General features: G+C 38.9%; 1 protein-coding gene across 1 annotated transcript in view; it reads left to right on the top strand.

The window, feature by feature from the left end:
* The first annotated feature begins 811 nt into the window (after positions 1-811).
* Positions 812-24,509, top strand: part of LOC138709950 (zinc finger protein 271-like) — a 69,664-nt gene continuing 45,966 nt past the window's right edge. Inside the window, exons 1-2 of the mRNA XM_069840635.1 lie at positions 812-949; positions 8,971-9,053. Coding sequence (XP_069696736.1) covers positions 9,035-9,053 — 19 coding nt within the window. The 5' untranslated portion in view covers positions 812-949; positions 8,971-9,034. The remainder of the gene's footprint in view (positions 950-8,970; positions 9,054-24,509) is intronic.

Raw genomic sequence — 24,509 nt, 5'->3', positions numbered from 1 at the left:
CATTTGTAACAGATACAGCTATGCAAATTTAGCCAGAATTTGACGTTTGTGTTTCGAAAAATGTACAATTTCAGTATCTGAGGGCTACCCTCATAAGGGTTTTTCTCTAGTTATTGAATTTTCGAAGATAATATGTATTACATTGTTGATATCTCGGGCTGGCAAGTCCTAAGACTAGACTGCATTGAACAATAGTTATCTGTTAATATCCCACGAAGTTTTTTGTTAAATCTTTCTGCATACTGTAGAGATATTTTTCTTGCTTCTAAAATTGTTGTTGTTTAGTCATCTGTTCGAAGACAGGTCTGAACCTAACAAGTGATACCAAAAAGGCATCACTTGAAAGGCAACTAAGCCAGCAGATAATGGGATAGGGTGGCCAATCCCCTTTCCCCTCCATTGGATACATCACCGATTAGCTACATGTTACACTAATCAGATTTCAGATGCATACAAACAATTGTTCTTCCTCTGACACATATCGTCATGTGAGATGTATTGTCTGATAATAATAGACGTACATATCAGCCAGAACATTAATCAGAGGATGCTCCTAAAATTGAAGTAATGATTATGAAATACAGCTGTACTATACATGTGTAGTGTGAACACAGCGCATTGGTTCTAAGCACCTCATAAGTTTTCCTCTCCATCCTACCTTGCATTTTTTTTTTTTTCGCAATTTCTAGCCTCTGGTGTAAGTAGTGACCAATTAGTGATACAAAGAGCCAAACTGCTTCATGTGCCACTAGAGGACAATTTAAAAATAGCAAATGAAAATCACTCATTAGTGACTCTTTTCACTTTCCAGGAATTGAAATTATTTAATCTGCCCTCACCTCAGATAAAGACGGAATGCGAAAACCACAGCTGTGACATCACATCAGAGATAAAATTGGAGCAAACTTCAGTGCCAAATAATTTTCCTATGGTGAAGTATAAAATTGAGGTGAGTATAACTATTTTGGTGTACTAGACGTTTTATTTGTACTTACTCTTGGACTTTTAACTTGTATTTTGATCATTAGACACCGTGTCTGTACAACTCTATCCCTGTGTTTTTTTTCTTCATATAGAGAATCATTGACATTTTCATTGTATTAGTGATGAAAAGTTTGTGGACAGAAGCATCAGAATATAATGATTATTCTTATACCGAAGTACAGTAGAACCTCTGTTTAACGTTTTTACGGGGACACAGAGTAATTACCCTTAAATGGGGATTCATGCTAAATATGGGTTTGCTACTTATCTTTAAAAATGTTTGAATACTTTTGCAAAACTGCAATTTATTTGCAAAAAGCTGCTATAAGTAAATAAAAATCGCCAATACTGTACAATAAATGGACAACATAAAGGGAAGCTGAGTATCAATCCTGTCTTTATCTCGCCATCTTGGATCTCAACATTTGGATTTTTTTCCATTTTTCGAATGAAATTCACTTTTTGCACGAGACAAAGCATTTTCCTCTTCACGGCCATTGGTTTCTAGTGGTATGTACAGCAACAGTAAAAAATTCATCTCTTCACTGTAGTAGTGCAGACTCCACACACCACAGTGAGCACAAAAGGGCGGGAATTAGCAGACGAATAGGAAAGCAGCTTCATATAGATATCCAGTCGAGGTGGGTTCCATCAAGTTGGTGACTGGGGGATGCAATGGTGGCCCTTGTGCTTTTCTTTTCTTACATTTATTGACTTGTCACTGAATTGGAAGTGATGGTGGACCCTTCATACTGCCCCTATATGCAATTTCAGGTGCAGAGCCAGACCAGTGGTCATGTAGAGCCCCCTATGGGACCCCAGGATGATTTAGGTGTCCCAGTGACTGAATCTGCTCACTGGGGCGCATATATCATTCTGACGTCTTACTGCTGACAAGTACGTATCGTGATTTAATCTCCTAAAGATGTGCGGTCTCGGATTATTCGGCTTATGGTCAGGCGAGCTTTCTACGTGTCAGGTTGTGGAAGCTGGGTAGTTCTGTGTAAAGTGGGGAGCCATGGGTGGTTATTCCCATTGTAGGGGCATAAAGTTGCGGCCCGCTTCTGGTGTAGGACTTGTCATTAAGTATGTAATGCCCAATTTGAAGTATAACTTACATGAGGTGGGTTGCTATGGGAGGGTTCCCGTGAAGAATTTCCAGGTGTCTTTTCTTTTCTGGTAGAGGTGGGTTCCTCCAAGTTGGTGATCGAGGGTGCAATGGTGCTTCTCATGCGCTTCTTTTCGGCAATTTTTGTCTTATCACCAACTACCCCTTTTCATTCTGTCGCCTTTTTCATCAATCTATTTCTCTCTCCCGGCCACCATTGCATGCGGAATGCCTACATATCATCAGAGCCATTTTCACCTCTCCATCCCCGCTGTTAGTTTTTGCCACGTCTGCCACCATGACGGGATTTGTAAAGGATGCCTGATGAGGCTTCATTCTTCTTCTCCTTCTAGTTTTTATATCTATACTTAGGTTAAGGTTCTTAGGCTTATAACTCCCGTCTCACCAGCGGGGATCTTTTCTATCTCTGTGTCCGACGGTTTCCAGCGCGACTTCCGACTTGTGTGGCCCGACAAGGCACCCAGCATCGAAGCAATACTGGACCCTTCACATTGCCCCGATATGCAAGTCTAGGTGCGGAGCCCGGAGCAGTAGTCATGTACATTCACGTAGAGCCCCAATGGGGGCCCAGGGCGATTTAGACGCCCCAGTGACCGACTCTGCTCGCCGGGGTGGATCTCTCCAACGTGTTACCGCTGACGAAAGGGTTACACTATGTAATCAACCACAAGTCCACTGAAACTTTGCGGTCTCGGATTATTCGGCTTAAGACGGTCGGGCGAGTTTTTTACGAATCGGGTTGTGGAAGCTGGATTGTCCTGGGATTGTTCAGTGTAGAGTGGGGAGCCATGGGCGGTTATTCCCGTGGTAGGGGCATAAAATTGCGTATCACCTCTGGTGTACGACTTGCCATTAGGTGTTTAATGCCCAGTTTGAAGGGTAACTTGCGCGTGAGGTGCGTTGTTTGTGATCGGGCTGTGGGGGGGGGGAGGGTCCCCCATGGCCGTCACAGACCGAGAAGAATATTTAGGCTGTCTTTTTCTTACGCGCCCCTAGTGGCACGCTGACTCCGACGGTTTCGTAGGGGAGGTCAGTTCCAAAATGGTCTCTACGCACTCTTCCTCTCCTCCAAAACAGAGAAAACAAGAACAGGGTCAAAGTACAGCAACTGGTGGTCAAGAAACGAATGTTGCTATGGATACGGACAACGCAAAAGTAAAGGTAAAAATGCCGCCTCCGAAATTTATTAGTATGACATTAGACGGAACAGAAAAAAAAACAATGAAGAACATTAACCAATTCTATGTGAGATGCGCACTCGATGGTCTTATGGGGAAGGTAAAGAATGCTAGACTTCCCAAACAAAGTGGGATGCCGCTGAAGGCGAAGATGCTGGGGTCTTAACCTATAAAGGTAGAAGGACAATCCTCACTGAATACCACGCGGGGAATGGTACACACAGATGCTCTGGACGGCTTGTCGGACGACGACATACAGCAAGAGCTCGCAGAACGGTCCATGTCCAAGGCTTATCGTTTGTTACATAAGCAGGACGGACTTACATCCCCTCAGCACTGTGTTCTTGACCTTTGAAACATCTGTCCTACCGGAGTATATATTTGTTGGGTATGAGCCTGTCCCTGAGCATATGTGTCGAACCCAGTGCGATGCTTTAGGTGCCAAAGGTTCGGACATAACTCAGAAACGCTGCACGAAAAACATCATATGTGCAAAGTGCGGCATGGTGACCATGTCCCAATACCGTACACTGTGTCAATAGTGATGGGGACCATAGCTCAAATTCTGAAGACTTTCCGAAATAAATTACAGAGAAGGCAATTCAAGAGCTCCAGATGAGAGACAGTATTACCTTCTTCGAGGCGCGTAAACGTATTCTCAAAGACGAAAAGAAACATAGAGAAAAATCGTATTCTTCAGTATTGCAGAAAGCAACGGAGGGTATAAATATGGGAACACAAACACCACCTCTTCAAGATCTATCTGAGAAGTGAACTGAGACCACAATCCAGACATTTGTTGACGCTGCCACTCGGACTACAGCTGTGGTCTTGAAATCAGGCCTTATAAGCCAAAAACAATAGTCGCTGTGACGTTCCAGATAGATTCAGTGCCTGTGAGGAAGTCACGACGAAGCTCTCCTCGTCAGGATGAGAAATGTAGGACACGCTCTCGATCTCGTACTCGATCGAGATCAAGATCAAGAGGGCGACGTACTGCAAGCGAGTCACCACAATCGAAAAGTTAGCTGTCGCAGTCCAAGGCACAAAGTCATAGAAAAGAGCAGAAAAAAATACCCTGCAAAGCCATCATCATGATTTAGCTCCTCGAGATGATTGATATTATACAATGGAACATGAACGTATGCAGCAGATATACGCAGAAATACAACAGTTTAATCTGTCAAAAGGACCCTGCTATTTTATGTCTTCAGGAGACACCTCCGACCTGAAAACTCCCTGAATATGTGGGGATACTCTGTTCACTGGTATGATCATCTTGCCGGTATCCATACCAACGGAGGTTGTGCTCTCCTACTTGGCCAAATTATCTTTTACTCTTTGATCAATATTACCATTGCATCAATGCATAGCTGCCACAATAACTTTACCTAACATTCAGTTTTCCATAATTTGTGTGTATATGCCCCCAATACACCTTTGACAGTAAATGAAATAGAAGACATTCAGACACAGATACCTGCTCCTTATCTGTTAGTGGGGTTTTCAATGCATCCCACCATTCTCGGAGCTCCAATTCTGATGATGACAGAGGAAATAAAATAGCGGAAGTATGTACATGTTTCAGTCTTGTTACCCTGAATTCCGGGGAAGCAACACATCTAACTTTGGCTTAGGGTACTTTCTCTATGATAGATATATCCATTTGTAGCCTAGTTTCGTCCACGCATTTGGAATGGCCTGTGATTCACCACCTACTTGGTAGTGACCGCTACCCCATCCGAATGCGTATTTCCGTTCTATTTCCTGCGGAATCTCGCTCTCCAAACTGGGTTATTAAAAAGGAGGACTGGGTCGGATTCTCGGAGTCCATATCATTCGATGATAACGAGCATGATAGTGTGGATTCCTTAGTAGATCAGTTTTCAAATGTTGTGATTCAATCGGCAGAGTTATCGATCCCCCAGTCATCCTGCAGGCAAAAATTCTTCTCTGTCCCTTGGTGGACAGATGACTGCAGAGATGCAATCCGAGACCACAAACGTGCCTACGCCAATTTGAGCGCCATCCGACCAAAGAAAATTTTGTTCAGTTTAAACGTCTTTGAGCCAAAGCTCGTCTCACTGTGTGTGATGCTGGGAAGACGTCCTGGATATACTACGTCAATCCATTGAACAAGAACATCCCAGCTAACATCGTATGGGACAAAGTCCGTCGAATGATGGGGAAACGTAGTTCAGTAATTCCAGGCCTTTTGAACAATGGCATAATGACTACCAATCCCGTAGAAATTGTTGACATATTTGCCAACACATTTGCACAGATGAGCAGCTCGAGAAATTATGACTCGGCATTTTTAAAAATCAAAGATTCTGCAGAAAAGCGAAACCTGAACTTTACATCTGATAGCACAGAACATTGCAATACACCGTTCACATCCGAGGAGCTGGAGGCGATACTAGACACATCCCCTGGCCCTGATAATATCCATAACCGCATGCTTCGCCATCTCCCACCTGTTGGTAAATCATTCCTGTTGACAATGTTGAACAGAATCTGGACTGAGGGAATATTTGCATTTTTTTGGCCTTCCGCAATTGTTATCCCCGTCCAGAAACCGGGAAAGGATCCTTCTTTGTCTGGAAGCTACAGACCAATTTCTCTCATTGGCTGTGTATGTAAGGTTATGGGAAGAATGATAATCAAATGCTTGATTTGGGTACTCGAATCGGGAAACCGATTATCTAATATCCAATGTGGTTTTCTAAAGCACAGATCAACTGCAGACCATTTTGTTCGGCTGGAGACCGCCATTAGAGATGCTTTCCTAAAGAAGGAACATCTTGTGGCAGTCTTCTTTAATCTAGAAAAAGGCTTACCACATGGCGTTATGAAATTCTGCAAATTCTGCATGATTGGGGACTTCGTGGTAGTGCACCAACGTTTATTGCGAAGTTCATGGCAGAGCAGTATTTCCGAGCTCGAGTAGGCACCACACTTTCTAACGAACATCTCAAGAAAATGGCGTTCTGCAGGAGTCTCTGTTAAGCGTTCTTCTTTTCTGCATTACAATCAATAGAATTGCCCACTGTGTGGGTGACCGAGTATCTTCTCTGTTGTACGTTGATGACTTCAGTTTATATTACAGCTCCCAATAACTTCCATCCATCAGTCGACAGTTGCAACTGGTCATCAACGTACTATCAGAATGGGCTGTTCGCAATGGGTTTGAATCCTCCACTCTGAAAATGCAGTGTGTGCACTGCATCCCCATCCTGAACTGCATGTTAATGGAGTGGAGTTGCAATATACAGCCACTGCGAGATCTTTGGGCTTTATCTTTGATTATAATGCGGAATGTCGAAATATTATCTAAAAAGAGAAATACTGTTATAGAGATATTATATTGTTAGAGAGATGTCTGAGTAGACTGACTGTGCAGTTAGACTTACGTGGTTATTTTTATTTAATTTTTACAATCACATTATCATACATAATTTGGAAGCAGTGGTCTATATTGTGGAATTTCATCGAAGGTTACCGCTGTCTAAAATAAAAATTATTGTAATAGTTTCACAGTTTGCATCATCAAATTGTATAAGACTGGAATACGAGAGCAACTACATGTACTGAAATTTTATGTCTATCAAACGCAAACTTCACATCACATAGATATGTAAACAATATAAACATTAATTACTGATTACAGATACGGCATGTAATATGGTTTATATGAAATGCCAATCATTCTACATGATAGAAATAAAAAATTGTAAACGAGTTTTCACTCACATGTAACTACTGGTATACAAAATTAATGATTTATAAAACAATATTGCATGATTTTAATTATGAACATACAACACAAAAATGTTTGTTTTATTAGTAAGTGAAGGCTCATAGTGTGTCTTTTAAAGTGTTTTCACTTTTTAACTTAATTTAAGTCTTTTAACATTCACCTTTTATATTGTGTTAACAATTCCTCTCTACTATATTACAATGAAATGCCATACAATTGAGGTTAACATATTGAAAATTGCATGTATCTGATGATGTCAGAATAGTGACGAAAATGTTCATACATATTGTAATATATATAATATAAAGAGTTCCATTCTATGATATATGATATGTCAATGACAGAAAAATATAGTAAAACATTTATTTGATATTACATAGAGACTTATCTGTTATTGTAACTTCGTATAATTAAGCTTAATGTTTAGTGACAATGACTTCGAAAATAGTTGCATTGAACTGCAATGTACCTGTATCTCTAGATTCACGGTGTTCTTAGTAGCGAGATTATTGCTTTGCAGCTATGGGTAAAAATATCTAAGACTCTAGTAAGATATTTATTGCAGAATATTTACGTGAATTATGTTTTATAAATTCACTGTCTCGTAAGTTCAAAGTGGAAAAACTTTTCAAGTGGCTTGTAATCTCATAGCTGCCAGTACCATTCTTCAAGATTACAGTACCGGTATTAAAATTGAGGTGATTTTACTGTATTATATCATTATCAGTACAATTAGGGCCAGTGTACTGAGACTTGTTAGAATTTATGAGGTGCTTGCAGTCTTTGTCCTGTAAGTTACAATATAAACATATAAATAAACAAATAAATAAGTAAAAAGGTAATAAATGAATGAATGATCTATGTTACTGGTATCTAATATGGTTACATTAGGAATACCATTAGGCGTTATATAGTAGAGGTAGGTACCTTCGAGTTGGTGACCAGTGAATGTGATGCTGGTTCCCAATCATTTCTTCAGTAGCAGTTAGCTCATTTCTTAATATATGGGAATGGAATAACGCAATGGATATGTTCCCCTACAACCATTTATATACAGGGTGTCTGTAACCTTTAAATTATACAGTTTATAGAGGATTCTAAACTGAGCATTTTGACGTCAGGAACCAGTGGACAGTATTGGATATTTCGGAAGCCACGAAATCTTGAAAATGTATATCAGGGACGTTTCTGTAAGCTGCTTTAATTTTCATAACAAACAGCTGCCTAGCACTTCCATGGTGATATTTGTTATTGCTTATAAAATTTCATGTGTCTTTGTAATATATGTATTGAGACAGGTGGTCGCCACTTACAAACAACTGCTCTGAGCTCTAAGTTGTTGCCATGTTGTTTTAGAAATAAACATGAAATATCTTGTTGTTTGCAAGAGAATATGGTTGTAACACTGCCCACTTCATATCCATGATCACCTGGGCAACAGATTCTTATCTGCCTGCCTCATTGTACAACAGACACCAGGGATATTTAAGAGAGTGGAGCAAAATGTCATGCGTTGTTCTGGATGTATCAAGGCTGGTGATCACCACTTTGAACAGCTGCTATGAGGTGTAAATTGTTTATGTGTGTAAAAAGTTAAACAGCTTGCAAAAATGTTCTTCAAACTTATTATTGTTCAAGACTTTATAGCTCCTGAAATGTGCATTTCCGACCATTGGTTCCTTCTGTCAAAATGCTCAGTTTAGAGTCCTAAAGGCTGAAGACATTCTGTATATAGGATATTCCATTTTGACTATAAAAAGAGTTAAAGTTTAGATCTCCCGTTATGGACTAGTTACAAAGTTCATGGTGTACCATCTCCTCTGGTGGAGTAGTTACAAAGTTCATGGTGTACCATCTCCTCTGGTAGACTAGTTACAAAGTTCATGGTGTACCATCTCCTTTTCAATTTACTCTTTCAGGCAGATTCGTGTGACATGAACAGAGTGAAAAATGAGGTGAAGGAGGAAGTCTCTGCAAAAGAGGATGAAGTGTTTATTCAAAGGTGAGTGTAGTGTATGAATCTTCACTTCGTTTTTTTTTTTTGTGTGTGTGTTTTCATTGTTTCATTAAAGTGTATCACATATGACTACAATTTTCAATATGTTACGGCAAAGTTTCTTGGAAGACATGGTGGTAAGAGTGCTTTAATGTAGTGGAATTGCGATGTTTGTGAGAAATGTATACTTTGAAAACTCATATTCTTCATGCAGAATAATACCTCCTTGATTAGTGGTTGTCTTCAGACAGAGAAAAAAAAAGAAATTATGAATTTTGCATAGCTTTTCTTGATGTAAGTAAAGCACTCTATTAGCCATAGTCAGATTAAAAAGTCATTGTTAGATTGGGACATACCTTAAAATTTGAGATCATTTATTTCTGAAATTATATGTGATAACAACATTCAAATTAAAATTCACCCACATGAAAGAAAACGAATTTTTATGAAACGACGAGGTTGCTTTCATCAGCTCTATTTGATGTAGTTATTGATAGGACATAAAAGCACTAAATTATTATGAAGTGGCTAACAAATTTTGATTTACTTTATGTGAAAATCTGCACAATTTGTCTTCCATTGCCTTCGCTAATAATGTAGCCTTAGTTGCAAAACATACTGTTAGTGTTACAGCTCTCATTGATCTAGCTGGTAATTATTTTGCTTCGATTGATCTAAAAGTAAATTCATCCGAGAGTGAGATATGGAATTCTCACCTATTTAGAAATAAAATACAGTATCAATAATTCTACATATATTTCTATTAGAGATAGAAATTAATCTACAAAATATCTTGGGGTGAATTTTAATGATGAAATTGTTTTGATGAGAAGGTGAATGTTTGTACTATTACAAAAAACATTTCCAATTCATGTAGCTCACATTTATTAAAGGCTGATAAAAAATTATACATAATAAAAGAATGTATATGGCGAGGTTTAATATATCCCTTACAATACGGACGGACCCCTATCCAAAATCAAGTTCACATTCTTAGATGATATAGGCTAGACAAAATTTTAAGAATCGCAGTCAAAGAAATGTAGGTCTGCCGCATAATATGTTATATGCATCCAATAAGTTTAGAGGTCTAGGTTTGATGAACGCAGGGTGGGAAGCATACATCCAGTATTACAACATCTATAAAAAACTAATGAACATGGAAGATCTACATCTTCATAAAATACGCGATTTTGATTTTGAGAAGCCACAAGCTCTTTCATCACTAGTTATGAGAGACATCAACCTCCCTGATCTGTTTCAACTTGGAGTGACAATTCTTTCACTGTTACGCGTTTGTCAGCCATAGCCAGGTTGTTAAAGCGCTGCACGTTGTCAGGTCTTCCACTGCAAAGAGTGTCCTGAATATTGGCGTGGCCTCTTTCACAAGATAATCTCCTTGCCCACCGACTAACCGTACTATGATCGACAGCTGCATCTCCATACACCATTTTCAACCTCTCGTGAATGTTTCCTACTGTCTCGTTCTCACAGCACAGGAACTCCATAACAGCATGTTGCTTCTGACGGATGTCAAATACAGCAGCCAATTTGTAGAAGTGTCATCATGGCGCCACTCACGGGAACGACTTAAATTAAATTTGAATACAAGGGGGAAGGATGTATCTATGACCTCCATAATTTGTAAAGGTTTAGAATAAAAAATAAATAAAAAAATATGTTGTGCATTACTTTTGGAGCGATCTTCGTAGAAGTGACTGTGGCTGATGACGCAGAATTTTGGAAAATGGGACTTATCTGGAAAATCATAAGGCATAAATCGAAAATTCTTATATCGAATTAAAGGGGAGAAAATTCTCTATTAAAATAGCTATATTTTGAAAATTGTAATATTTCATCACTTTTTGCGTTTTGTGGGTGTACATATACCTTAATGTCAGAAGCCCATTGACCACTATTGGCATAAGTTATTAGATCAGTTTGATTGTTGTTGATAGCCTTTGTGTAATATTATTGTTATTATTATTATTATTATTATTATTATTATTATTATTATTATTATTATCATCATCATATTAAACAGTGTCAGAGTGTAAGTTTGAAACAATAATGACACACATAAAAGATTTTGTATATAATGGATCGTTATTTTAAACGTCATCAGAATAGGAATGAAGATGAACTCATATTACTTCCGGTTCCTAATCCTAACAATGTGTGAATTCAAATTTCCCTTTATTAGCATGGACTGACATTGTCACCGAATAGGAGGAAGATCAGCTTGTTCAGTTATCGTCTGACACTGCTCGGAAAAACGTTTAAGTGAATGCCACCTTTTTTATTTATGGTTGAAAGTTAATGTGGGACAAAGAATTTTCAGAACAGAGCTTGAAAATGCTGTTTCTCAAGATTTATGGTGTGAGCAGGCATTTTTTGCTCCTTTCTGATATCAAGGCTGTTAAATGAAACTGAGTAAATATGACGGCAGATTTAAACATAACTAACATTTATCCTAAATATAAAAACATTTCAAGCACAAAAAAGTACAGAAAAACAGGCCCACCATACTCACTAAAAGAAGAAAACTCGTAAAAAATACTTGATTTCTGTTTCAGCACAAGAATGGGGTATTTTCAAGCATACTGAAAGTAGTGTATTGTTTTGCTTCACAAATTTTAATATAAACTCTGCTGTAACATATTGACCAAGGTCTTGTATTTTTTTGGGGACAATATTATATTTACATTTTAATTCATATATACAGTTAATATCGATTCAAATATGGATAATATGGCAGAAATATCACTAATATCCAGCTAATATCATCCCCAAAATCGAACTTAGATCTATAATATATTCAGACAGTAGGTACTTTTGGACAGTTTAAAAGATTTCCTGATCTGACCCGTTTTGCTAAATTTAGTTCTTGTTCTACTTCTTCAAATAAAATTGATAGTGTCCAAGGCCCTATATGTATCATATGTTGGTACTTATAGTAGACATTATAAGAATCCGCTTAAATTCTTTTAAACAATTTCTGCATATAATGTGTGTATCAAGATGTCCGATATTGTATTCTTAGTGCTGTTTTCCTAATGAAATTCACAGGAAACTCTACAAGCTGTAAAATTTTTAAAAAGTTTGTTTTTCGCCAATGAGTATATTTGTTTTTGCAGCTATGGCGAACTGTTTCACTCGAAATTGGCTAATAATGACGTATAATTGATAAGCTCTTAATATGAATTTTTATAAGTTGCTGCATTTTGAGTACCGATATGTTTAGACCACTGCAGGTGGAAGGAAGACAACAACGACTTAGAGGAAGGCCAATGGCTGACATATGTGACTGGTCGAGGTGGGTTCCTCCAAGTTGGTGACTAGGGGGTGCAATGGTGGCTCTCGTGCTCTTCTTTTCGACCATTTATCGAATTTACCACCACCCAGCCCTTTTCACTCTCTCGTCTTTTTCATCCCTATCTTTCTCACTGCCGGCCATCATTGTATGTGAAACGCCCACCACATCATCACAGCCATTTCCACCTCTCTATGCCCGCTGTTAGTTTTTTGCCACGTCTGCCTACATGACGGGAGGAACATAATTCCTCCTCTTCTAGATATTTATATTCATTCTTGGGTTAAGGTTCTTATATTTAGAACTCCCTTCTCACCAGCGGGGATCTTTCCTATCTCCGTGGTCCTGTCCCACGGTTTCGAGCGCGACTTCCGAATTGTGTAGCCTGTCAGGGCGCCCAGCAACGAAGCAATAGTGGACCCTTCATACTGCCCCTATATGCAAGTTTAGGTGCCGAGCCCGGACCAGAGGTCAAGTACACTCACGTAGAGCCCCAATGGGGACCCGGGGCGATTTAGACATCGCGTTGACTGACTCTGCTCACCAGGGTGCATATAGCACTCTGATGTGTTACCACTGAATTATGGGTATCGCATTGTAATCAACCACAAGTCCCCTGAAGCTGTGTGCGGTCTCTGATTGCTCCGGCAGTTGTGTTCAGTGTAGAGTGGGGAGCCACAGGCGGTTATTCCCGTGGTAGGGGCATAAAACTGCGACACGCCTCTGGTGTAAGACTTGCCATTGTGTGTGTAATGTCCAGTTTGAAGGGTAACTTTGCGTGAGGTGGGTTGCTTGGGATCGGGCTGTGGGGGAGTCCTCATAGACCGCAAAGAATTTTTAGATGTCTTTTTCTTTCAACCCCCCCCTCCCCCGCCGGTGGCAGGCTGACGCGGACGGTCTCTTGGAGGGGGAGGCAGTTTAAATGTCCTAGCACTCTTCTCTCCCCTCCCTCAGAAAAAATAACAGAAGACAGGAATAGACACGACTGGTGGTCATATGACGAAAATTGCAATGGAATTTGACCCTCAGAAAGTATCCGTTAAAACGCCGCCTCCAAAATTCATTAGTATCACCATGAACGGAACAGAAAGTACTATGAAAAACATCAGTCCATTTTACGTGACACGCACAATCGACGGACTCGTTGGGAAGGTCAAAAATGCAACCGACTACGCAATGATAGACTCATCGCGACTATATCTCCAAAACAGAGTGAGACGCTGTTGAAAGCCAAGTTGCTAGGGTCTTACCCTATTAAATTAGAACGGCGCTCCTCACTGAACACCACGCAGGGAAAAGTGCATACCGATTGTCTGGCCGGTATGTCATGAACAGATCCAATTAGAACTGGCAAAGCAGTCCGTGTCCAAGGCTTATTACGTAAGCGGGATGGACAGACTGTTCCCCCTGAGCACTGTCTTTTTGACCTTCGAAAAGCCTGTCATACCAGAATACATCCTTGTCGGGTACGAGCGTGTCCCAGTTCGTGCGTATGTGCCGAACCCAATCCAACGTGCCAACGGTTATTTCCGAGTTCGAGTAGGCACCACACTTTCTAATGAACATCTCCAAAAAAGGCATTCCGCAGGGGTCTGTATTAAGCGTTCTTCTTTTCTGCATTGCGATGAATAGAATTGCCCACTGTGTGGGTGACCGAGTATCTTCTCTGTTATACGTTGATGACTTCAGTTTATATTGCAGCTCCCGATATCTTCCATCCATCAGTAGACAGTTGCAACTGGTCATCAACGTGCTATCAGAATGGGCTGTTCGCAATGGTTTTAAATTCTCCACTCTAAAAACGCAGTGTGTCCACTTCTACAACCAACGTGGAATCCATCCACATTTTGAACTGGGTCTTAATCGAGTAATATACAGACACTGCGAGATTTTTGGGGCTTATCTTTGATTATAAATTAACGTGGGAGGCGCATATACGTGATTTCAGAAGATGTTGCGAAAAATCGTTAAATATTTTACGTCTTTTGTCAGAGGTTCGCTGTTCGCTGGGGTGCAGACCGCATAGTGCTTTTACGGCTTTATCGTGCTCTTATCTGGTCAAAGCTGGATTATGGCTGTTTTATTTATGGCTCGGCAAATAAATCCAAGTTACGTCTCTTAGACACTATCCATCATCGTAGGATACAACTCTCTATAAGGGGTCTTCCGAACAAGTCGTATAGAGAACCTGTATTGCGAAGCGGGGGAACCACGACGTAATGTCTTGTTGTGCTCGTATGTTGTTAAGCTCCGCTCACAGCCCGAGCACAATTGTTACGACTCCTTTTAGCATCTGTCTCTTTACGGCCGATACAGTGAAAATCCACGGAGAACTCGTTCAGCAGGTGTGCGGTTTCGTGAACTGCTCTCCGAGCTCGACATCCGCCTGCCAACAGTTTGCACACGGGAATATACGACCATTCTACCGTTGATTATGCGACGTCCCATGTTTGATGTAAGTCTGAGCCGAAGTTTTAAGAATTTTACACTGGCCTTTGTTTATAGACTTCGTTTTAGTGAACTTTTATCACAGTTTCCAAATTATGCATTAGTTTTTACTGACGGATCCCGAGTAAATGATTGTGTTGGTTGATCCTTCGTTGCAAATGGACACATATTTAACTATAAACTGAGCTAGTACACTAGTGTTTTTACCGCAGAACTATATCCTTTTTATAGATTTTTATTTTTTTTTGATTAGACAACCCCGGGACAGATTCCATATCTGCTCCGACTCATTAAGCACCATTCAGTCCCTGCAGCGTTTGAATTCTGATGATCCGGTTGTGTTGACAACCCAGGAACTCTTTCACACTCTCCTAACCTCTGATTATGAGACTGGAGTAGTGTGGACTCCGGGTCATGTTGGCATTCCTGGTAACGAGGCAGCGGATTCTGCAGCAAGGGATGGTGCTTTGAATGGGTCTGAGGTGTATTGGCGTGAGAAGTGGCAGGATATTCAAAATTACCTGAAACATAGATTATGGTGGCAATGGGAAGGAGAATGGTCTGCAAAAGTGGGACATCAACAAGAACGTCAGGACACAAAAGAGGTTTTACTCACCTGGTTGAGGATTGGCCACTGTCATCTTACACATGGCCATCTCCTACGTGGCGAGCCTCATCCGGAGTGTGATATATGCCATGTTCCTCTTACGGTGGAACATTTTTTATTGCATTGTAGGAAATATGACCATATTGGTCGACAGTATGAATTTCGGCCGACTCTACGTGACGCTCTTGGAAACTATTATAATTGTACAAATGCAGTTCTGAGATTTTTATCGAATATTGGACTCGACAGAATGATAAATTTTTTTACTGACCTGTTTTACTTATCTTCCAGATGCTTTACATCTGGAGGTTCGATTTGTTTTTTAGTATATGTTTTTAACAATATTGACATTTGGACCTTTTATATCCGAGCATTTTAGAAATGCACCAGATTATTTATTACTGGTCGTATTTGTTTTATTATTTTATTGTTTCTTTTTATACACCAGCTAAGGTATGTGAACTGCTCACTTTGATGGTTTTTATGCATCACCTTGTTGAAACTGCATTTGTGTACCTCGTTTTAACCGTGACAACGTTTATTCTAGTTCTTTTAATTATTCTGGTTATTATGTATATTATATTGTGAAGGGTTTTAGATAAGGTCGCGAATAGCCATAGTAGCTGACGCGCCCATTTTAAACCCCACTAACTAACTAACGAACGACATACGTGAGGTAACTAGTATCTGAGGTAAATGGCATGAGGTCAGAAAGTGGGAACGTAAGAAAGGAAGGGGTAGCTTGACCTTCCGTATGTTTACTATCACAAAAGTAACAAGCGGGAAAACCATTCTTATTACTAAAATTGACCTCATGCTTAATGACCCCCTTTATGTCCTTAAATTTAAAATGTCAATTTCCGATCGATGACCCTTTGCTGTGACAATTTCAAAATCACAATGCCGAACTTAGAAGAGGATTGGAATTTAACTCCCAAATCCTGTATTTGGCCATGGCCTCTATGTCGTCTTCAGCAAGGATACATCAATATTATAATGTTAAACTGCATGTCATAAATGGACGGAAACAAGGCGAAATCGAACAACACACGCATTGAACATTGTATACAAATAATTTTTTAAAGGATATAAGACAGCGAAATCATGGAAGTTGAGATAAATGCAAATATCGAATCCCCTTTCATTATAAGATATTCTCCCTTAAAGATTACTTCATAATAACCAATCCAATGACGGACAGTGAGCCTACATTGCGATCTTTTGATGTTTACTACAAACCGTCGATCTTCTGCTAAATATAAAATCAATGCATGTAAAATATCAGTGATGTACTGCTCTGGAGTAACGGTTAGCATGCCTGACTGAAACGATCGGTTTCAAGTTCAAATCCTGGTTGGGACAAGGTACCGGTTGAAGTCATTTCCGGGATTTTTCCTCAACCGGTTAAGAGTAAATGCAGGGTATCTTTCGACGTTGGACCCTGGAATTATTTCTCTGGAATTATCACCGTCATCTCATTCAGACGCTAGATAACTATAGCAGTTGTTAAAGCATCGTAAAATAACCAATTAAAAATTCCACTTACTAAAAATATGCGCTTCAGTTGTGTGCAGACCCCACTAGTTTTCAGTTTTCTCCAGTAGATTAAATTTCACACTTTCCATACTGCCAGGGAGAGCTACCCGAGGGGAATGAAGTATTCTGCAAAGTGATTCCTCACAGCCAATGTTAAAGGAAGCTCCTAGCAAGGTACATGGGTTCATAGGTTTAAAAGGAATCTTGTACAAGGTGTCATTAAAATTTGTTCAGTCTTTGCTGAGCACATAATTATGCAACAAGTTATAGGCGTCCCATTACAACCGTCTCGTAACCTCTACCATAACATAACCACGTTCAATATTATAATATACCGTGTCGAAAGCACTTGATCCTCGTAAAAAAATACGCGTATCAACATTAAGTAACTATTAAATCAGTACAAAGTACCATAATCCCAATTTGGCGCTGCCCCTGTATGGAAGTGCGTCCCAAAACTTATCAGGATGTTTCTTATAATGGCCAAAACTTATATAAAACAGTAAATAGGATATATAAAAAATTGACGTTCACGTCGTTGTTTTCTGTTCCAGGCTATGAGATCCAAAATAGCACTCACTTCTACATCCGTGATGACACACGTACAAACTTGTTCACTGAAAACATACACCAATGATGTGACAGTTTGTCCTTAATGTAATATATTAATACAAATGTCACTGGATGTGAGAAGTACTAAATATTTCACCTCTTATTGCTTGCAAAATGCCCTTATACAAGCATTTAGTACTGTTGCAGTATGTCTTGATCTTTATTCGATAACTTAATAATAACTTTCACGAATTGTACATTTGATTGCAGTTCTTGGAAGATAGACGAGGACGAATCGTCACATGTGAAGTGCCCGAACCTTGAAAATGGTCTCCTCTTAGAGAATCCTGCCAGTGGAAATAGTTTTGGTTCCCGCATTTATAATCAGTTACTTGGAAGAAAGAAAATGTTGCAGTCGTACACTCAGACGCATACAGACGATAGTTCATTTCCGTGTGCAGTTTGTATAGGTACCATACCAAATGCCAACAATCATGGAATACGTCTCTGCAGACATCTGAGAGGAAGAAAAAAATTCATTTGCTGTTGCTGTGGGAAGGGTTTTTCGAAATCTGGAGCTCTAAAGGAACATGTACGAACGCACACTGGCGAGAAGCCATTCAATTGTCCTGTCTGTGAGAAATGTTTTTCAAAATCGGGAACTCTAAAAGATCATTTACGTACTCACACTGGCGAGAAACCATTTGCATGCGACGTCTGCAGTAGATGTTTTTCGAAATCTGGAAGTCTGAAAGAACATTTACGCACACACAGTGGCGAGAAGCCTTTCAAATGCGATATCTGTGAGAGGTGTTTCTCACAGTCGGGATCTCTGAAAGAACATCTACGTATACACACAGGCGAGAAACCGTTTAAATGCACTGTCTGTGGGAAATGTTTTTCACAATCAGGAACGCTAAATGAACATGTACTCAAACATAATGGTGAAAAACCTTTCAAATGCGATATCTGTGGCAGATATTTTTCAAAGTTGGGAAATATCAAAGAACATTTACGTATACACACTGGCGAGAAGCCATTCAAATGTGATGTTTGTGGGAAATCTTTCTCGCAGTCGAGACACCTGAAAACACATATGCTAACGCACACTGGTGAAAAAAAATTAAAATGTGATATTTGCGGGAAGTGTTTTTCACAAACACAAAATTTAATGTTTCATATACGTACGCACACTGGTGAGAAGCCATTCATATGTGACTTTTGCGGAAAGTGTTTCTTACATCCTACAAGTCTAAAGAACCATGTACGTACGCACACTGGCGAGAAGCCGTTCAAATGCGATATCTGTCAGAAGCACTTCTCGGTATTCAGAGTTCTTAAAGTCCATTTACGTACACATGTGAATGAGAAGAAGCCTCTCAAACCCGATATCGGAGGGGAATGTTGCAGTTAGTAGGATTTTGTTCTAGCCCGCTTACGCATTCAGATGCCCCATTTGCGGTACACTTTCTTATAGAACATAGAAATATTCGCATTGTTTGCAAAAATGTGAATCAATTTTTAATATGAAATTGATGTGAAATCGTGTTCAAAGTCTGTTACGCACTCTGACCATCTCTACGCACGCAGAAGAGAAGCCGTCCGAATGTGATATACAAATTGCTTCTTACAGAAGCGAATTATAAAATTACTTAATGTAATCCAAAGGCCTCTGGTATTTCCTGTATTTTAAGTACGTCACAATCTAAACACGATGACACACTTATTCTATCGTTTTAATAGAAATGCGGTATACACAAAGAGTAAGATTAGATGAGAATCAAATATGATATATGTAACATCAGGTATTTGCAGGGAGATTGCGAAAGAATTTATAAATATATGGCTTTCCCCAGTATCTTCTTGTGACTGGTTGACGGTAAACAGTACTCGAATCATTTCCCTTGCACATTTTACTTAACTTAGACTATGACAAACTTGTTCTCTATGTCCCTGTAATAGAAATATCTTATGTACGAACAATAGAATCAGATGAGTGTGAAATAAGGTGCAATCAACATCAGATATATTCAGCAAAAGATTGCGGAAGTGTTCTTACATGTATGGATTTCCCTAACGAGTGCTTCCGAGTGATTGACGGTAGATAGATGGTCAATCATTTGTATTACAGATTTGCGCACTTAAGTTTAAAATACTTTATTCTAATTTATTCTAATTTTTCCCACGCAATTGCGTATGAATACTAATGTTCTTTAAAATGTTTATCTGCAATGTACAAGCATAATACTGCCATTTACCTTCAGTGGTAAAATTATTACAATGTAAAGAAAACTGGAAAGAACATATTGAACGTATACATGAAGACAGGTTCCCACAATTACTTTTGCACTATACCCCGGAGTATAAGTAGACCTTATGATAGATAGTAAGATCAATTTCGCTGAGAAGGAACGGACCAAATGGCCCAAACCTTGATGATGTTCATGATGATGATGATGATGACGACCTTCAGTGGGAAAGAGGCTTACCCGATTTTTCAGTATGTTGTATAAGTTTTACAGTGGTGAAGTCCTTTCGTATTAGAGTGAGCGGTTTTCTATATTCAAGATGATTGATATTTTAAGAACTATAGAAAATTACCGAGAAAACAGTTGACAGCGTTGTAGCTCGTTGCGTGTTCCAAATGTGAAAAAGAGCAGCGCAATCTGTAGAATATTGACTTCTTCCTAACATAAATGGCAACGAAGTTCATAGGAGACAATTTCAAAATGCATATCTACAGCTATATTATAGGGTACTTGTAAATGATATGTCTAAAGAGACTCTTGCAGAAAATTACTGAAGATGATATATTGTAAAATCGATTTAGTTAAGTTAGGATACCATGTAATAACTACAATGATGACGCAATAATAATAATAATAATAATAATGGTAGTGGTATAACAATAATAATAATAATACAGTAACGGTCATGAGAAAATTAACATTTTTCTATATCAAGTGTATGGAGCTATGTATTGAATTGTATTTGCCATAGTTTACAGAATGATGCATTGTCAGCCGAATAAGCTACAATGTTATTTAAATTAAGTCCATTTTCTACAACAATTGATTTTATTTCATTTCAATTGCTCTCTGCACTCTCATTACTATTTGAATTAAAGTATAGAAAATCGCTACATTTTCCTCTTTTTGCGGAAAGTTGTGTCACCATTAATGGGAAATTTTTTTTCTTACTGGTACACTTATTTGAGGCATCTGAGCCAATTGAGAATGGGACATTTTTAAGTCGTGCATAAGTCATAAGTATCTCCTGTGTGAATGGTAAAAGAACGCTCGTAACGAGAGCTTCAATTTTCGTTCTCCCACAGCCTATTTTTGTCACTATTGAAGAGTCATTAAAAACACAAGAGTAGCCTAAAGTTTGTTACTCTCAAAAGAATAATTTCACACTTTACATCGGAAAGAAAGTTCATTCACTCCTTTCACTAAACCAATCCTTGTATTTATCATTTGTCAACCACTCATATGAAAAGAACTTACATATCCTTTTTCCGGATTCATATTGAACAAATTCCCGCACTTCTGACAGCACTGCTTTGCAAAACTATAAGTAAGAATCACAGTTCATACACAGGTAAGAACTGAGCTGAGCATGAAGGAAGCAAATACTGAGCTTGTTTTGAATCTTAAATCGTTCCATTGTTACACATTCAGATTTCGTTAAAATAATGCTACAAGACTTGATTAATGACAAAATTTAATTCAAAATGGTAAGTTTAACACATATTTCTAATACATATTTTCAACATATCAAAGTTTTACGTTGATATTTTCGAAATTATCTTCGAATTGATGAAAACACATTTTTATACATTTGTTATCTCCGGCCCTGATAATTTGCAGAAGAAAAATACACATTATGAGAAGTGCATTTTGACACCTGTGTTTCATACCAACATAAACATGAAACTTGAAAATACTGACTCAGAAATCATCTGAGTTATACGTAATTTTTCATTGTTGCATGCAATAGCATAAGATAGTGTGTGGCTGTCTGCTTGACCGGTAAGTCAGTTGACGAGATGCGCTCTGCTATCACAGACTTCACTTCTCAAGTCACCTTGTTTGCGTCATTAAATGCCTGACTCAGATGCTCAATTTTAAAATATTTTTATGGACAGACGTTATTGTTATTAAAACAAATGAGAAGAGTTAATTTTCACTATACCGGTATTACTAATTGAAGTTGCAAAAGCAATTTCCCCGGGCAAGAATTTCCTGTCTGCTGGAGATGGATTCATGAAACTGGGCACTCCGGGGAGCACCTGGAGATCTGGCAATTCAAAATTGAACAGGTTACATCAGCTGCTGTCTATGTGGATGATTTGAATATGTTAGGAGAAAATCAACAAACGATTAAGGAAAAGACAGGAATTTTACTTGAAACAAGTACCGGTAAACAGGTAGGTAATGAAGTAAATCCCGAAAAGACAAAGTAGGCCTATATGATTATGTCTTATGACGAGAATATTGTAACAAGTGTAAATATAAAAATTGGAATTTTATCCTTTGAAAAGGTGGACAAATTCAAGTATCTTGCAGCAACAGTAACAAATATAAATGACATTCGGGAGGAAATTAAACGCAGAATAAATATGGAAAATGCCTGTTATTATTCGTTTGAGAAGCTTTTGTAATCCAGTCTGCTCTCGAAAGAGCTCAAAGTTAAAATTTATAAAATATTTACATTACTGTTGTTCTGTATGATTGTGAAACTTGGACTCTAACTTTGAGAGAGGAACAGTGATTAAGAATGTTTGAGAATAAGGTGCTTAGGAAATATTTGGTGCTAAGAGGGATGAAGTTACAAGAGAATGGAGAAAGTTACACAATGCAGAACTGCATGCATTGTATTTTTCACCTGACATAATTAGGAACATTAAATCGAAACTTTTGAGAGGGGCAGGGCATGTAGCATGTATGAGCGAATTCAGAAATGCATATAGTGTGTTAGTTGGGAGGCCGGAGGGAAAAATACCTTTGGGAAGGCAGAGACATAAATGGGAGGATAATATTAAAATGAATTTGAGGGAGGCGGGATATGATTGTAGAGACTGGATTAATCTTGCTCAGGATAGGGACCAATGGTAGGCTTATATGAGGGCAGCAATGAACCTCCGGGTTCCTTAAACGCCTTAAGTAAGTGATTCATTTAATTATGTCTTCTCCTTGGAAGGGATTTTGAATCACGGGTATCTTGATCTTGGTAGTGCTGAACATGCCGAGCATATAAGTTTCGCTAGTTAGTAGTGTTACGCTAATATGGAACTTAACTTGAAGATAAATTTGTTGCAGAACTCACATAACAGATACAACATTTATAATTTTTAATTATTCTTCGAAGAAACTAGCGCATTGTAGTTCCTATGATTTCGGAAATGAAAATCATTGTACCCTACGTATGATTTTTTTTTTTTTTTTAACTTATGTGATATAAGCCTATTAGAAGAGAGGAAAATTGTTCCAAAATGTAGTAAGTTTCGTTTAAAATGAGAAGTGCGTCGTACTAGAAGTTTAAATGTGGTGGTTTATATTGTGCACTTGTTCCTTGAGCACTAAAAAATACTGAACCATAACAATAACGAAAGAAAAAAGTTTTCGTAATGTACCGGTAACTTCTTTTGTAAATCCGTAATTACACTAGCTTATGACAAAGGGGCGGATTTCTATGAGATATCCTGTCTGTTCCTATGGTATTGTTGCGGTTTTTAGACTGATTTCAAATTGACTCCAAGCATTCTGAAGAAAATGGAAGGGTTTTCATTGGTCATATAGGCCTAAATGCATAATTGTACCTTTTTTAATTTTGTAGCATATTTAGTACGAAACTTCATATTAGGTCTAACGGTATATTCCGCGAATAGCTGTATGCATATTTAGGGATTTTTTAAGTTTTATAGCATATTCAATCAGTCATTTAAGAAAGGGCTCAATTCCATGTTTTCCCACAATTGAGTTTTCTACGTCTATATTTTCCTAGACGGTAGACCCAGCTATTCAGTATGAAACGGGCTCAATTCTGCCATATACAGAGGGTGCCAAAAAATGTATACGCACTTCAGACAAAGAAAAAATTATGTTAACATAACAAAGCTGAATTCACACAAACAGAAAATGAGCACTAGTCATCTTAGACTTTTACAGTTACAACAGTTGCTCAAAATGCCCACCATGGGCATCGACACACTTCTGAGTACGTTGAACTACTGTTCGAGCAACGTTTGCGAAAGAGCCCTCAGCGATTGCAGCACATGCCGTTTCAATTTCTTCCCGAAGTGCTTCCAATGTAGCTGGTTTTCTACGGTATACAACATTCCTAAGAGTCCCCCATAGGTAAAAGTCTAACGGAGTTAGATCCGGTGGAAACTCAATCGGGCCCTGGAAAATAATTACGACCCGGCGTTTTTAAAAATCAAGGATGCTGCGGAAAAACGAACCTTGAACTTTATATCTGAAACCACTGAAAACTTCAATGCGCTGTTCACATCCGAGGAGCTGGAGGCGGAACTAGACACGTCCCGTGACACCTCCCTTGGCCCTGACAATATCCATAACCGCATTCTTCGCCATCTTCCGCCAGCTGGAAAATCCTTCTGTCATTATACAACCGAATCTGGACTGAGGCTGTATTTCCATCTACTTGGTGTTCCGCCATTGTAATCCTAGTCCAGAAAGCAGGAAGAGATCCTTCTTTACCTGGCAGTTATAGGCCAATTTGTCTCACCAGCTGCGTATGCAAGGTTATGGAAAAGATGATAAGCAAATGCCTGATGTGGGTACTCGAATCGGGAAACCGATTATCTAATATCCAATGTGGTCAGTATTTCCGAGTTGGAGTAGGCACCACACTTTCTAATGAATATCTCCAAGAAAACGGCATTCAGCAGGGGTCTGTATTAAGCGTTCTTCTTTCTGCATTGCGATGAATGGAATTGCCCACTGTGTGGGTGACCGAGTATCTTCTCTCTTGTACGTTGGTG

This window comes from Periplaneta americana, chromosome 12 (genome assembly GCF_040183065.1).
Source record: "Periplaneta americana isolate PAMFEO1 chromosome 12, P.americana_PAMFEO1_priV1, whole genome shotgun sequence".
Classification (NCBI taxonomy): domain Eukaryota; kingdom Metazoa; phylum Arthropoda; class Insecta; order Blattodea; family Blattidae; genus Periplaneta; species Periplaneta americana.
This window is presented reverse-complemented; position numbering and strand designations above follow the sequence as displayed.